The 16,431-nt window shown below is 43.3% G+C and overlaps 1 protein-coding gene across 1 annotated transcript in view; it reads left to right on the top strand.

Moving 5' to 3' along the window:
• The window catches only part of GALK2 (galactokinase 2), an 82,521-nt gene that overhangs the window by 34,969 nt on the left and 31,121 nt on the right, over window positions 1-16,431 (top strand). Inside the window, exons 5-6 of the mRNA XM_025210500.1 lie at window positions 8,303-8,401; window positions 10,481-10,633. Of these exons, the coding sequence (XP_025066285.1) occupies window positions 8,303-8,401; window positions 10,481-10,633 (252 nt within the window). The remainder of the gene's footprint in view (window positions 1-8,302; window positions 8,402-10,480; window positions 10,634-16,431) is intronic.

Below are 16,431 nucleotides of genomic sequence, written 5' to 3'. Positions count from 1 at the left end.
CCCGATCACCACTGCTGCAGCCGGTGAGGGCAGGGCATTTTTTTTTCTTTTTAAAGTGCTGGGATGCTGGGGCTGGGCAGGGCAGCCAAGGCGGGGGGGCTGGAGGAGTGTGGGGGGGCCAGGTGGGGGTCCCTACATGGTCCCCTCCCCCACCCCGTCCCCTACTTACTGGCACAGAGCCTGGGTCCAGCTTCCTGCAGCAGCAAGCGGGGACTGCCCAAATCTCCGAATTGATTCAGACTTTTTAATGGGTCTCCTGACTTGATTCAAATTAGGAGATTTGGCACCTGAATCAGGCCAAATCCCCTCCAAATCAAATCGGCTACTGAAGCTTCACGCCGCCCTAATGCACACATTCTTCAACCGCTGCACAGGGCAGGGTATGCAAGGAGCAGATTGACCTCACCCACCTGTCCTGCTCCCAGACACTATTCCCAGACCACCCAAAGCCCCATGGGGAGTTTTGGTGAGTTGTTGTGGACAGGGGCAGGGGGAGGTGGTTGGTCAATTGGGCCGCAACAGATCATCAAAACTCCCCATGTGGCCCTCAGGCCCAAATAATTGCCTGCCCCTGGTTTAGAATGTTTTTTGAAGACTTAAAATTACTCTTTATCCATAGCTCTGGAATATCTAAATTTTGGGATGGGAAACTGTGCTAACAAGTCTTGGGAGTGTAAGATCTACCCCTGCTTTGTGGTTTGCTATGTATTGGTGAACCCTATTAGTGATTACTGTGGGGCTGAATTTAAGATGACTACCCAATAATTAGATTCTACATGTGGAAAATTATAAACAAATGTATACATTTTCCATGTTTAGAGCTAATTATTGGGGGGGGTCATCTTAAATTTGAATAAACATAGGGAGAAAAACCTTATCTTGAATATGAATACATACAATACTTTGCCTGTATTGTGTAGCAAAAATGGAGTATAGCATGATCAGGACTCAGTACTGGTAAGTACTATCTACACCGATAATGCAAAGGCAATTTTTACCCCAAAAGCTTTCAGTCCAATTTGAGCAAACTAACTTAAGTGAGAGAGAGACATGTTTATCTTCTGAGATGTGGACAAGATGATTTTCTCTGTATGATGTGCTTTTTTTTTCCTGCAGAGCTCTGGACTGCAGAAACCTTTTGATTCAGAGATTCTTTTTTTCCCCATCAGAGCCTCCTTTTTATCAGTTTCCAGGTATAACAACATGTACTTCTAAAGCATCTCTCAGCTGAGGATCTCAAAGTCCTTTGCAAAGTGTAGTAAATTCTTAGAGAGGAGGTAAAAGAGGTATCTTCACGTGACTGAAGAAACTGATACACAGTGCGGTGAAGTGACCTGCCCTGGATCACAAAAGATGACAAATTTGAAACTAAAAATAGAGCCCAGGTTCTGCCTCTTGGTTCACTGCTTTAGTAACATGCTCATCCTTGTCCTCTTCCAAATACCAAATCTCTGCACATTGGGGCTCCCTCTTTCTCTGCATCTCTGCTCTAGTTCTCACAGCAGCCTCCAGGGTTATAGTCTGAGTTTTCTGCGTGTTGTCCTGTTGCTAGTTCTAGCAAAAAACAAATGTTTGGCCATTTGCTTTAGCAATAAGTGAAAAATTGCTTTTCACACAAGTGATTACCTCTCCTGCCCCATTCACATGCCTGTGCTACTGCTAGCAGAAGGTCAGTCTGTGTAGGCAAGAGCCTGTTTAAATTAGAAAACAAGTTAGTTTTCAAGGATGCCTTGGGCCATCTTGTCAAGAGGGTTCTGCTCCTCCGCTCCTGCCAGTTATTACTTGGTGGTCTTGCCAATCTTTGTCGAGTTTAAAAACCAGACATTGCTTGAGGCTTTTGCAGTCTTGTATGCCCAGCACATGCAGATGGCTTGCTGGCAAGCTGGGGCCAAACTGGGACCAATGCTGAGCCAGGCACAGATCTATAAAGGGACAGGGAGTGGCACTGTGCTAATTGTTAACACTCCACAAGCAGAAGGCCTCCTGAATTTTTTCTTTCTTTCTGTCTATTAAATAAACACAGAATCATAAAGTCTAACTGATGCAGGCAGTCAAGCAATAGAGGATGCTGTGCACCCAGACCAAGAGTGCAGACATACACAGTGCATCTACTATGAAGTAAATTGATTTTACTTTGCAGTAAAAGTGGAGAACACATGGCACAAAGCTTTATTGGAGAATACATCACCATATTCTGTGGTAAAAGTTATCCCTTGGAAAGTAAGGAGTAACTGTGCACTGGTGGTACTAGTTGTGTGTCTAGTCCCTTAGTCATCCCACAGTAGAGCTTTTCTTAATGCAAACCAGCTCCCCCACCATCTGCTGGGCCTGCATTGCAGACAACTAGCTTAGCAGAGCTGTTTGTGTGTCCACTTTTTACTACAGAGCAGTAGGGTTACCATATTTCCAGGATCAAAAAAAGAGGACACCTGGGGGGGCAGGGGGAGAGAGGGGGGGGTATATTATTGTGGGGTGGGGGTAGTGATATGCCTGTGCCCTGCCTCTGCCCCTCACTCCTAAGCCCCTGCCCTGCCTCACTGCCGGTGCCCCTCACTCTTGACCCGCAGCCCCCTGCCCTCCAGTGCTGCCGGTACTCCACACTCCCAACTTGCAACCCTGCCCCCCCACCCAGCACTGCTGGTGCCCCTCAGTCCTGACCCAGAGCCCCCTGACCCCCTGCCCTGCTGCCAATGCAGCTCCTGCATGCGCATGCACACACACACACACACTCTCTCTCTCTCTCTCTCTCTCTCTCTCTCTCTCTCTCTCTCTCACTGGGGCCCACGCACAGAGCACGTGACCCGTGACAGCCAGTCACCTTGCACTGCTCCCAGCCCCAAGCATCCAAGCTGCTCATGCCTGGGAAGAGCAGAGGCAAAGCAACCTGGATGTTTGCTTGCATTTTAAAAGCCTGCCCGGACACGAGGACAGGGAGCCAAAAAAGAGGACGTGTCTGGGAAAACCGAGACGTATGGTAACCCTATAAACAGAGAAAAATTCAGGGCAAATTATTCAGTAGAGATCCTGTAACCTGTCCACATACTTAGTGAGGTTTGTAAAGCTTTTTCTAGAATTCTGCAGATAAAATACAACAGTTTTAGGCCTTTGTGCCCAAGAGAAGAATAAACAATAAAAGTGCCTTGACCATTTCATTTCTAGCCAGAATTTCAGAAGCATGGGCATTTGCAAATTCACACCTGGACACATCGGGATGCAAGGTGGACCCTGTGCATGCCAGTGGTTTGCAGATGACAAGGTTGATTGTATCTACATTGTGGCCCAAGTCCAGCCATCCTGAATACAGTTGTGACACTAGGGGTTACTGTCCCATATCTGGACACAGGAGAGAGGAAGCAGGGAACATCCTGTGGCCCTACCTTCAGCCTACTGAAAAGGGAGCACACAGCTCTGAAAACACACACTCTTCCACGTACAAAGAGTGAGCACTTACAAGCTGAAGGCAGGGTAGATATATAACTTATTGACTAATTATAAGGTATACAGGTTGCGTTTACACGTTCATTAATGCAGTGTAGTTACTGCGCATTAAGTGTAGTACATGGGTAACCAAGTACTAAAAATGCACAGTAACTCGAGCTACTGCTCAGTAGCACTTGTGCACAGGTGTTTTTGGATGCTAACTGCACAGTTGCCTAATACTACTGCACATTAGAATATTAGCATGGGTTTTGCCCAGCATGCTACCGCACAGCGTTATTAGGGTACTGCAGAGTTAGCGTCTTGTGTAGTTGCACCCATGTAGAACATAAGTCTTTGTGAACTCAAGCTCACTTCATCAGATGCTGTGAAAGGACAAGCATAGAGCAGTGTGTAAAGTGGAGTGAGGAATCAGAACTTGTGGTAGAAGTGATATTTTTTATTAGACCAGCTAGATTTTTGCAAAAAAAAATTCTTTAATTGCAAGCTTTTGGGCACAAGCACCCTTTTTCAGGCATAGAAGAAAAGATTGTAAAAGTTCTCTTACAACCTTTTGAAGTGGAGTGAGAGATTTGAATACAAGGGGTGGGAAGGGAGAGAAAGGGGCTGGGGAGAGGAGGCAGTGCTGGGAGAGAGAAACAAGCAAAGAACCCATAGGGTAGGAACAAATGGGTCACAAAAGCTAATCTAGGTAACAGAGTAAAAATCTGTACATACATGACAATATAATCTGCAGATGATTTTTTGTTCCTCAATTTCCCATTCAAACTGGCTTTTAAAATTTTGCTGCCTGAGAACAGCAATCCTGAGATCAGCTATGTTGTGTCCCCGAGATCAGCTATGTTGTGTCCAGGGAGGTTAAGCATTTTGCCACAGGCCTTTGTTTCTTTTTGCAGCTGATGTCAGTTCAGTGTTCATTCATTTTCATTCTTACTGGTAGAGATCACCCTGTCTGTCCAGTGTAGACAACTGAAGAGCACTGTAAGGTCAGTGATGGTGTATATGACATTGGTAGAGTTGCAGGTGAATGAACCTTGGATGTTATACTCCTAGTTATTTGGTCCAGTGGTGATGTGGTCTATGAACATCATGCGGCATATTAGGCATTTGGATCCCTTGCAAGGCCTGGTGCCTTGGTGAGGATAGGAATGACTTGGCCTGTTGCTTGAAAGATGCCATTTGAGAAGAACAAACCTGTTCTGGCTTCCAGATACCCACCACCCTCAAACAACAATGTAACTCCCATCCTTGCAGAGCTTTCTGCCTGACATCAGCTAACTACCTCCACCTACAAGCTTCCATGTGTATGTGGGACTCTTCTTTTACTTTGCGATATTACTTCAGGCGTTATTTTTTTAAAGGAAAAAAAAAGGAACCTCTAAATGTTTGGGAGGGACCCTGATGTGGTAACATTTCTTCTTGATGAAAAGTGTAGGGGTATGAACCTTGGTTGTTCAAAGTTAAACACACAGTGGTACCTGTAAGGCAGTCTGAGATACAGACTGAATAGGGTGGGAAGATCTTGCCTCTCTGAGCCTATCAAAGATCGGAGAGGACCAAATTTGCCATTGCTGATAGTTCCAAAGTAAAACTAAGGGAAAAACAGTTTTGCTTAAAATACTCACCATGTGTGGCCTTATTTATACCTAATGAAGATGCAAAAGTGCCACAATCCATGTTTTTTGTTCATCTTTTAAAATATGCAAAGAGAGGACAATGGGGAGGAAGGGAGTTGCCCTCGTCGAAGCTTTCTTAGTTGTGTCCTGGGTGTTTTTGAAGCACTGCATGGAGGATTTCACAATCATCACATAGAGGATTTCTCTATCTAGGAGAACACAAAACACCAGCAGACTCTCCCTATGCCTGAAAAAGGGTGTTTGTGCCTGAAAGCTTGCAAAGAACAGTTTTTCCAACTATTTAACTGGTCTAATAAAAGATAACATATTTACCCAAAGAAACTTGTCTGCCTATGTCCTTAAACCAACAGGCTACAACCAACATCCCAGAAAGGAGTTATTTATTACTTTGTGCCTGCAGGGGAAATAGACCCCTTTGTCTTTACCTCAGTGCATCTGTTTAAACAGATACCGATATGGGCTTCAGAGTAAAATCTAAACACTCCTGATGTCTAATTCAAAGAGCTTCTGCCAGTAGAGCTGTAGAGAGCATTTGTTAATGTTTTTACAGCTTCTTCTTATCAACTCAAAGTTTATCAGGTGCTTTACATAACTTAAGTAGCACTATGACTTGCTTAAATCACCCTTTTGTGGATTTGCAGGCTACTCAGTCTGATTGCATAGGCCTGCGCACCCACTTTACAGCTTTTTGTCTGTTTCCTGCATCTTGATGGAAATGGAGTGAGTGAACAGGCCTCCCTCCAGGCGTAGTGATTGACTACCTTTATCTGCTACCTTTTACAGTTGTGCGCTGGCTAATGTTGCTACTTTGGTGGTTATCTTGTTTAAGGTCACATGATTCCAGATCTCCGGTGGGGAATCTGAATCTGACTTTACTCCTGGGCTGAAAGCTGCTGGCCTGTTAAAATATTTATTTTTGTACTCTCTTCCCTGTTGTATGTATGATTCAACTGCACTTGACGGAATGAGCTGCTATGGGGGCATGGTAATACAGGTCCTTGGAAGCTTTCATTTCTACTTGTTGGTATAATACGTTCTCAGAACAATCCCCAAGGCTCCTTTGTCTTTTGAACTGATGTCTAAAATGCTTTAATATATTTGCAGTGAAAATCACATATAGTATAGATGACAGTGATACTCCAGCCTTCCCTAGTACTTTTTCTTCTGAAAGGTGTTCAAATGCTCTTAAGATACTTATAAAGCCACACAAAAGAACTCACATGTTTACAGAATCCACTCATTTTAGAAAATGAGGTAAATCTCAAACAATCAGACAACGTGTTCCATGGGGAATGAAGGGGAATCAGTGATGGGTCTGGCACAGAGGAGGGCTGGGTCCCTTGTCTATTCATTTTAAGAACATAAAAATATGAGCTTGTGACAGACATGAGCTTACCATACATATATGAACAAAATCCATTCAGCTAACATCTGTCATTGGATGCATCAAGGGTGACAACAGACGTAGGTTTATCCCAGGCCAGATTGTCCTGGGCCAGCAGTTCCCAAACTCTGACAGATTGCATACCACCAATTTAAAACAATACAACCTTAAGTACCACCAGCAAATTTTTGTCATATAAAGTAATTAGGATAAATCTGTTAACATGTACCACTGGCAGGTTGTCTGCGGACCACTGGTGGTACCCGTACCACAGATTGGAAGCTGCTGTCCTGGGCTTTGACTGACATCAAAACAGGCCCCGGACAGTCATTTACACAAGCAACTTGAATGGTAAGGGGTGTAGATTGTAGCCACGTTGGTCTAAGGCCATAGACAGACAAGGTTCTTTGGGTAAATCCAATATCTTTTATTAGACCAACTCAAATGGTTGGGAATTTCTTTCTTAGCAAGCTTTCAGGCATAAATACCCTTTGTCTGCATCTGTAGATACTTCCTCGGCCTGACAAAGGGTGTTTGTGCCTGAAAACTTGCTAAGAAGAATTTTTCAAACTATTTGAGTTGGTTTAATAAAAGATATTGGATTTACTCAAAGAACCTTGTCTGCTTGAATGGTAATTAACTCATATTAGTCCCCAGCATTGTCCAGGAAAAAGTGTTATTTTGGATACTTCACAGGTATTTAAAGTGAGACAATGAGCTTGTATTGTAGGATCCCAGAATAAACCGCTTTGTTCCTTGAAGGAAAAATCCAGTGTCTGTTATTAGCCACAATATGTTCCCATTGGGTTCAGTGAGAGCCAAATACACTCCCCACCACCCCAAAGCAGAATTTGCCCCTTTGACCATTTGTTTGTTTTTGATTTATACAGTGGGATTATGGAGCACTTCTAAGGACTAGGTTAAGACTTTTCAAAAAGTAGCAAGCCAGGAGCAGCAGATGGAGGCAAATCATGTTTCTTCTGTGAGAGCGACACTTGTTTCAGAAAAAGGCTCTGCTCAGTGTGTGCGCGCTAGAATCAGACCCTACATGATTTATTGATCTTGGCTGTGCATTCTTTACTAAGGCAAAGCTCCCACTGATATTACCCGTGCCTGGTGTGTCAGATCCCTTGATGGGGATTTCTGTGAATGCCTCATACATCTCTCAGGTTCAACAAGGGCCCAGGGCCTCTGATCCTCACTGCTATGCATTTGCATTTTCACAGACCTGCATCTTGTATACTGGTTTCCATTTCATCCAGAAGGGCACACAAAGAAATGACAAACTCTCCCTGTGCCTGTAGAAGGGTGTTTGTAACTGAAAGCTTACAAAGAACATTTTTTCCAACCATTTAGTTGGTCTAATAAAAGAAATCTCATTTACCGACAGAGCCATGTCACATTCAACAAGTAATTTCTAGGTATAAAGCCAACATATTAAATATAGTACAATAGTCTGTCATCAATTACTAAGACGAGTACTTGGAATTTAATCAATATTGCAACCAAATATCAGATGTGGGGTAGAAATAGCATGTGGTGGGGATGAAAAAGGAGGAGAAGAGGTGCTTTGGAGCAGCCACTAATTTTGGAGCATCTCACCAGTGGGTCTGGTATGCTTCAGAGCAAAAGGCCAAGGACCATATGGCCCACTGGCTGATACTGGCTTAGAATGAGAAGGGGTCAGACTCTTATGGCATCTGAAGCTTAGTCTAAATGTACTGAATGTGTGGGAAAGGATGATCTCAGAGATATATCACGGTCCTCTGTATTTTCTCATAGTAACAACAAGCTAATAGCATCTATTATCTTATCTCAAGCTTTACATTCAATGTTTTCTTAGGTGGAACTTGCAGAAATTTGCACCAAGAGTGAACGTTACATTGGCACAGAAGGAGGAGGAATGGACCAGTCGATATCATTTCTTGCAGAAGAAGGAACTGTATGTTCATCTTTGAATGTGAATTAATAACATGTTACAACTATCTGTATGAAAAACAGGAAACAGAAGAAGCTGGTTGAATATTCAAAGCGCTAAGTATTAGGGCTGTGCAAAGCTTCGGTCGTTGATTCGGTTTGGTGGAAGTTTGACCTGATTCGGCAGCTGAATCTCTGAACCTGAACCGAATCAGGAGACCCTTTAATCTCTCCGAATCGAATCAGAACCTCCAAATTGATTTAGAGAGATTCGGGAAGATTCGGTGATTAAAACATAGACACAGCTTTAAATGTCTTTTATACATACCTCTAGCTGGCAGGTGGCTCGTGAATGCTGTGATGCTGGGGTGCATGGAGCATCCCACAGGAGTGTTGGGGGGTCCCCAGTGCGCTCGGCAGCAGACCCGGAAGTGGACCAGGAGCGGTTCCGGGGTAGTTCTGGGTCTGCCAGGGAGCACATGGTGGGGGGCCCCCCTCCAACACCCCCCCAGCTCGGCAACTGGTGCCTCCTGGGTTTGGGGGGGGCATCTGGGGTCCCCCCTGTGGCCAATTGCCAAGCCTAAGGAGTGCGGGGGGGGCCCGCCCAGCACACTCCTCGGAGGACCCGGAAGTGGAACAGAAGTACTTCTAGTCCATTTCTGGGTTCATCGCTGAGCGTGCGGGGCACCCCCCCCCCCCCCCCCCTCCGGCGTGTGGTGCGAGCTACCACCCCTGTGGGACACTCCATCCACCCCAGCATCACAGCATTCACAAAGCTGTGCCTGGTACCTCGAGGTACGTAGAAAAAACATTTAAAGCTGCGTCTGTGGCTGAATTGATGATTCTCCAAATCAGCATTGAATCTTCAGATTCGGACGAATCAAATCGGGGACAGTAATCCGAGTCAACAAATCAAATCACTGTCCCCGATTCAGGTCGAATCCAAATCTGAATCGAATAGGGCTCATTTCCCACACCCCTATTAAGTGTGTCCACAATGAGTGTATACAAGGTGCAGATGTGTGACATGCTTGAAGGACTAAGATGAAAATAGATTAAGAAAATGGAAAGGGTATATGGGAAAGGAAGAGATGCCACAGGAGAGCATTAGACTGCGTGTTGAACAACTGATTTATCTCTGAACCTGGAGAATTTCCCATGCCAGATAGCTTGTGTATCCTATATTAAATGCCAGTGTGATGGTTAGCAAAACAATTCTCTTGGAGGTTCTGGTGCGGGAAAGGCTGCCAGATCCACCCCCTGATGTGTGCAATGAGCCCAGCTGCTACAAGCAGCAAAGTTTTTGACCTTCTGATTGTCTAAAAGCCACTTAACATGAGAAAGCACTGATCCTGCAATCTCTGCATGGAGAGCAACAGTGCATCAGTCCTTTGGCACTGAATACAATGGGGAGCAGAGGAGGGTGCTAAATTTGTACTGCATCAGCAGACACTGGCTGCTGTTTATTTCTAGCCATTTGTTTTGCATTTCAGGCTCCTTGAAATATGGCATGCTAGGTGTCCTTCTGAAATATAACCTAATGATTAAGTGTTTAAGCTATAGTTATTGTGGATAAAGACCTGAATGGGGACTTTGAACTCTCCAAAGACTGGGTCTTCAGGTGATATCCAGATATAAGGACTTGTATTAAGGTCCAGTATTTGCTCCAGTATTAAGGTCTCAATTCTTATGTTCAGTAGCAGCCATGTGCTTTGGTGCTGCTGCCTTGGCTCCAGATAGATTTAAGTTTCCCAAAGGCTAGCCAGAATCATCTTTGTAAAAAAAAGGTATTTTGAAAAAAAAATGTCTGAAACCAGGCAAGAAAATAGATTAGGTGGGGTGCTGGGGTACTCTCTGAAAAAGTGAGGGCTTTTAATGGATAGATGTTAAATTCCATCTCTAAGAAAGAGGTATGAAATAAATGTGTAATTTGGTCATTGGTGTTAAATGGACATGAAACTGCAAGTAAAAGCTATTTCCTTCATTTAGTGTCTGTATGTTCCTGAGGCTGAAGAATAATGCAAATTTGAATTTGATTTATTGCACTGAGTGTACTGTTAGCTAATAGTAAATTACAACTGACCATTAATTTTCCTTTCAATAGGCCAAGCTGATAGAATTCAATCCACTGAGGGCAACTGATGTGAAGCTTCCAAGTGGAGCAGCCTTTGTTATTGCTAACAGTTGTGTTGAAATGAATAAAGCAGCAACTTCTCATTACAATATTAGGGTAATGGAGTGTCGTCTGGCCACAAAGGTACTGTATGGTTTTTGTCAAACCCTAATGAAACCTTCATCCAAATATGTGCTTTCCTCCACCCCTGACCAGTCAGGGCTTTGTTTTAACACTTTGTTAGGTGCTGCTTTAACTGACATTCTTATCTCCCCAAAGTTAGGCTCCTTCATCTCTATGCAAGTCAAAACTCATGCAGAGTTCAGTGAAAGTGTAAAGCGTCTAGGATCAGGCCCTCCTGTGGGCTAGATATGGGGTTCTGTGGTTTAGCACTATTTATTTTATTGCCTGCTACATCTGGACAGAGAACAAATTCACTCCTTTCCAGCAAAGATATTCTCAAAGAATAAGAGTAGACAGTTTCTAAATAAATCTTAATAATAAAATGATAATAGAACCACAGGATGAGGTTGATTTCTCTCTATGCCTATATGTTAATATACGTGTATTTACTAGGCTACATGGAGAGCAATCAACAAGGATACAATTCAGAAACATGAAAATATGATGGGAAATGTTGATTAGAAGCATATTTGTTACTATTCCATTTAGAGATGAGCTTGAACCAAAACCCCAGACTTGGACTTGAATTGGGATGCCAGTTCACAGCTTGAACCTCTCTCTAAAACACATTGAATTCAAATATTCCAGACATTGGAACAGTGTAGATTTGGTTTTCAATTTCAAGTCCCTGGGTATGAATATTTTAATATGAGGTTTTGGTTCAGTCTATCCCAGAAATATAGGGAATTATTTTTTTCTTGGTTCAACTGCAATAGACATAGGATAAACACATAGATTCATTGGAAATAGGCCCAATTTACATAAGTCCAGATGAGAATTCTCAGTTGTACTGTGCAACTCACAAGATGTCAATGGGATCAAAATCATAGCTTGATTCATAAAGCGAGTGGACATGTAGATGGATAATAAGACTATCCAGAGTTATCACAGTTAATGCTCAAAAGAATTTCAGAACAGATACAAAGCCTCCTGCTCCAGGGTTTAAGCCAATCTCTACTGAAAGGGGTTAGGTTGAAACTGTCATAGGGACAAATTAATTCCAGGGTATTATATGACATGGTGCCTACAATAGTAGGGGAATGGCCTTAATGATTTAGAACAGTGGGGACTAACCTTTTTGACAGATGTGCCGCAAATTAGCCCTACATCCCCTCAGAATACTACTACAGTCCCCTTCCCTTGCCAATCTGATGCTTTGCTTTCTGCTCCCAGCCCTGTGTGCCTTGGCTGATCTGCAGTTGAGACTTGACTGAATAGTATCCCAGGTTATGTCTGTTTACATAACTTTAGGAGAGAATCAAATTTTCAACTAAACTTTGTAATATGCTGAATGTGTTCACAGTGGAACCCAAATATAAAAGTTATTGGAAATGGTGTATTTTACCTGTATTTAAAAGATGATAAAATACTGATAGTGCCAATGGTCTCACCTGATCTGACTGCCATTGAAGTCATCAGTAAGATTCTTATTGCCTTTCATGGGACAAGGATCAGGAACTCCTGGCAAGACTGACAAACCTATGACTTGGGGCAGCTGAATAATAACTCTAAGATAAGCATTGCCCGTTGAGGGGTTTTTTTTCTTTTAAAAAAATATGTTGCCTAACAGGAAAAGAATCTTCACACCTAACCTATTTTAATATGCTATTCCAGATAGCAAATGTGTTACTGGCAAAACCAGTTCAGATATTACTTCATCCAGCAGGTTATGGGAATTGTATCATCATTTTTCATATTGTTTAAAACTAATTTTGCCCTGTGCTGTAACATGCAAAGAGCACTGAGGGAAAGAAGCTTGTTATCCCACCTATTAAATATGACACAATAGCTGAAAAAGTACCTTTAACAGACGGGTCATTTTAAGGAAACGAACAACCTACACCTGCTCTTTTTTTTTTAAAGCACATGGTGTCCAGATGGATAGTTGCGCACACAATAAAAAAAAAATTGTCAGGCCAGAAAAAAGCCTGTCTCCTTGCAGAACAGGTCACAGTGGGGTGAAAGTGGGCATAGAAGGGGAGGCAAGGTTGTCTTTTAGGCATTATTAAGACAATAGAACCATGAAATAGCTATGAAACATCTTGGCTTGTGCATCCTGGGATGTATAGGGGATTGCTACCAATGAATGTCTTGATTTTTTCTTTTGCTTCTTTAGGTCTATCATTTTTTATGCTTTTCCCCTGCAGACATTGCAGATGGATAGTAGGACTGTGCAAAGCTTTGGTCCTTGCTTCGGTGGCCAAATCTCCGAATCCGAATCAAATGGAATCAGAGGACCCTTTAATCTCTCCAAATCGAATCAGAACCCTCCAAATGGATTCACAGAGATTTGGAAAGATTCGGCGATTCGGACATAGACACAGCTTTAAATGTTTTTTCTGTGTACCTCTAGGTAGCAGGTGGCTTGTGAATGCTGCGATGCCGGAGTGTCCCACAGGAGCACGGGGGGCTCCCCCAGCACGGTCAGCAGCAGACCCGGAAGTGGACCAGAAGCAGTTCCGGTCCACTTCCAGATCCACTGGGGAACGTGCAACTGGTGCCTCCTGGGTCGGGGGGGGGGCACCCGGGGTCCCCCCTGCAGCTGATCGCTGAGCTGGGGAGGCACCAGGGTGCTCCCCAGTGGACCCAGAAATGGACCAGAAGTACTTCCAGTCCACTTCCAGGTTCACCACTGAGCACGCGAGGGCCCTCCCCCATGCCCCGCCCCCCAGTGCTCCTGTGGGACGCTCTATTCGCCCCTGCATTGCAGCATTCATGAGCTGTGCTGGTACCTGGAGGTATGTAGAAAAAACATTTAAAGCTGTGTCTGTATCTGAATTGCTGATTCTCTGAATCAGCATCGAATCTTCAGATTCAGATTCGACTGAATCAAAATTGGGGACAGTGATCTGAATCAATGAATTGAATCACTGTGCCTGATTCAGGCTGAATCCGAATCGAATAGGGCCTGCTTCGCACACCCCTAATGGATAGGGGTGCCAGTACAGCATCCTCCCAATTCCTTTGGTTGGTGATGGATATAGTGAGGTTTCTCAGTACACTGAATACCTGATTACCTTCAAAAGATTGCATGTCTCACTGTATGCTCTCTTCCCTTTGATTTCTGAGAGATTCATCCTTTTTTCCCTTATTCTGTTCTGTACTATTAAAGTTCTTATGCCATCCTTATCACTGCAGTATCTGAGTGCCTTCCAACAGTGCATTAAGTAACATGATGGCATCTGTTAGATGTTACCCCAGCTGAAATCAGCAGTTGCTTCTGAAAGGCCTATTGTAGGTCACAGAATGTCTGGGGAACCTTGGTGAAAATTTAGGCCCTCTACCCCTTTGTACTATGTTTTATTTTATTCTCATCTAATGTCCTTACTATTTTAAATTTTAATCAGCTAATGTTTCTGATTACAGAATATGCATATGCTCCCAATGCCTCTAAGCTATGACTCTGTCCTGTTACCAGGTCTGGGGTTGCATGGGGTAGGAGTGAGTGGGTAGGGACTGTTTCTGAGCAGTAGTACAGACATACCTTAAAAGTCCTTTAGATGCAGCTGTATGATGGCAAAATAGTCTGTGAGTATTTTTGTTACATAAGCACTAAATATTCATCGACTCACTTCCAATCAGGCTCCCTTTTGTTTATATTTGTCCCGTCATTTTCTGGGATATGTTTTCCTTTCACATTTACTTGTACTGTCCCAACGTGACTGTGCTATTGAGCAATAACAGTATAATGTAGCAGCTATGAGCTAACTGGCTATTACCCAAGTTCTTCATCCATCTAGTCAATAACTGCCTGGGAATGCCAAAATGTAGCATCAAAATGGCTTTTGTAAAGCTAACATAAGGATTCTTTCCCTTGTTTCCCCCTCTCCATTTACTGTATTTTGAGCTGCTGTTGATGACCAGTTTAGGGGGCTTTAAAAAAAAAATCCTTTTTCCACTAATAATTTTTCCCCAGTGATGCAAAAGCAAAAACTTTATTGTGATGAGCTTTGAACATTTCCAAAAAATTCCAGTTTTCAAGGGATTGGTTTCAGTTCAGAATATTTGGTTTGTTGACTGTCACCACTGCAAGCTCATTTTAAGCAGAGCACTTCTTATCAAGAAATTGGGAAGCAATATTATAAAACATTGGTGACATACTTATTGATAACTGACTCATTCCTCAAAATGATAAAAGGCATTATGTTTTAGAACATTTTTCTAAGTGCTCAGACCTATTTAATTAACTTCCACTAATGGAGGCTAAAGGATTGTGATCCTAAGATTATAATAATACTATGCATTTGTTTAGCGCCTTAAAACCGAAAGCCTCAAATCATTTTATGACATTAATGAATTTAAGATTGTAAAGATAAAAATAACTACATGAACTAAAAATTGCTCTCATTTTATAGGCAGGTACAGACATCAAGACCATGGATTTTTGGAAACGAGGCCATGAATTACTTTGCCAGTGTTTCATCAGAAAATATCCTCATTTCTTGAGCCTACTGTTTTAGACACTAGACCATGTTCCTGATGTCTGTCTGTCAACATGTTCAGGCTGTGTTTTAGAAGGCTGCCAAGCCCTGTGGCTAGTATTTCATGTGGCCTACTTCTACTCTAGGAGTCTCCACAGAAAGTCACTAGATGGCACCAAACATAGTTAATTTTTATATACTGCAATAAAACAAAATTGAAGAAGTCCCTGTAAAATAATGTGTGAAGAGAAGTGGGAAAGCAAGGAGCTACAGCAAGTAACTGGGCAAAAGCTCATTGTTTGTATGGTCTACCAGTTTCATGAGGTTATTTTGTACAAATCATGTGTAGACCTGTCCATAAAACCTCAGAAACAGATTTCTTGTTAGACCCTATTCAGGAAAGCAAATGCTTCAAACATTGATGTTAAAGTTCAACACATGCTGAAATGCTTTGTTGAGCTGACTAAAATCTTAATGGTTTCTTACAAATTCAACTCAAGGCCAGTATTAATTGAAAAGAACAGAACTTGATGGGTGAAATCAGTGGGAGTTTTGACCTTGATTTCAGTGGCTCCAGGACTTCACCCCAGGCTTGTTCCTTATACTCTTTAACCCCACCTGTTCCCTACATCAGAGATCCTGATCCTGCATTTCATATTTCATAGACATTAGGGCTGGAAGGGACCTCAGAAGATCACTGAGTCCAGCCCCCTGCCCAAAGGGCAGGAAGTCAGCTGGGGTCATAGGATCCCAGCAAGATAAGCATCCAGTTTCATCTTGAAGATGTTCAATGAAGGCGCTTGAACCACCTCCGGTGGCAGGCTGTTCCAGACCTTGGGGGCTCGGACAGTAAAGAAATTCTTCCTTATGTCCAGCCTGAAACGATCTTGTAGTAGTTTGTAACCATTCAACCTCGTCATCCCTTGGGGCGCTCTGGTGAACAAACGTTCCCCCAGATACTGGTGGTCACCCCGATAAACTTGTAGGTGGCCATCAGATCACCCCTGAGCCTGCGCTTTTCCAGGCTAAAGAGCCCCAGGGCTCTCAGCCTGTCATCGTAGGGTCTGCTTCCCTGACCTCTGATCATGCACGTGGCTCTTCTCTGGACTCTCTCAAGCTTCTCCACATCCTTTTTGAATTGTGGAGCCCAAAACTGGACGCAGTACTCCAGCTGCGGCCTCACTAAGGCCGAGTACAAGGGGAGAATGACGTCCCGGGATTTGCTTGAGAAGCATCTATGGATGCAAGCCAGTGTTTTGGTCGCTTTACTAGCTGCAGCTTCACACTGCAGGCTCATGTTCATCTTGTGGTCAATGATGACCCCCAAGTCTCTTTCTT

This window comes from Alligator sinensis, unplaced genomic scaffold (genome assembly GCF_000455745.1).
Source record: "Alligator sinensis unplaced genomic scaffold, ASM45574v1 scaffold814_1, whole genome shotgun sequence".
Lineage (NCBI taxonomy): Eukaryota > Metazoa > Chordata > Crocodylia > Alligatoridae > Alligator > Alligator sinensis.
Note: the sequence above shows the minus strand (reverse complement) of the source record. Positions and strands in the feature narration are given on the sequence as shown.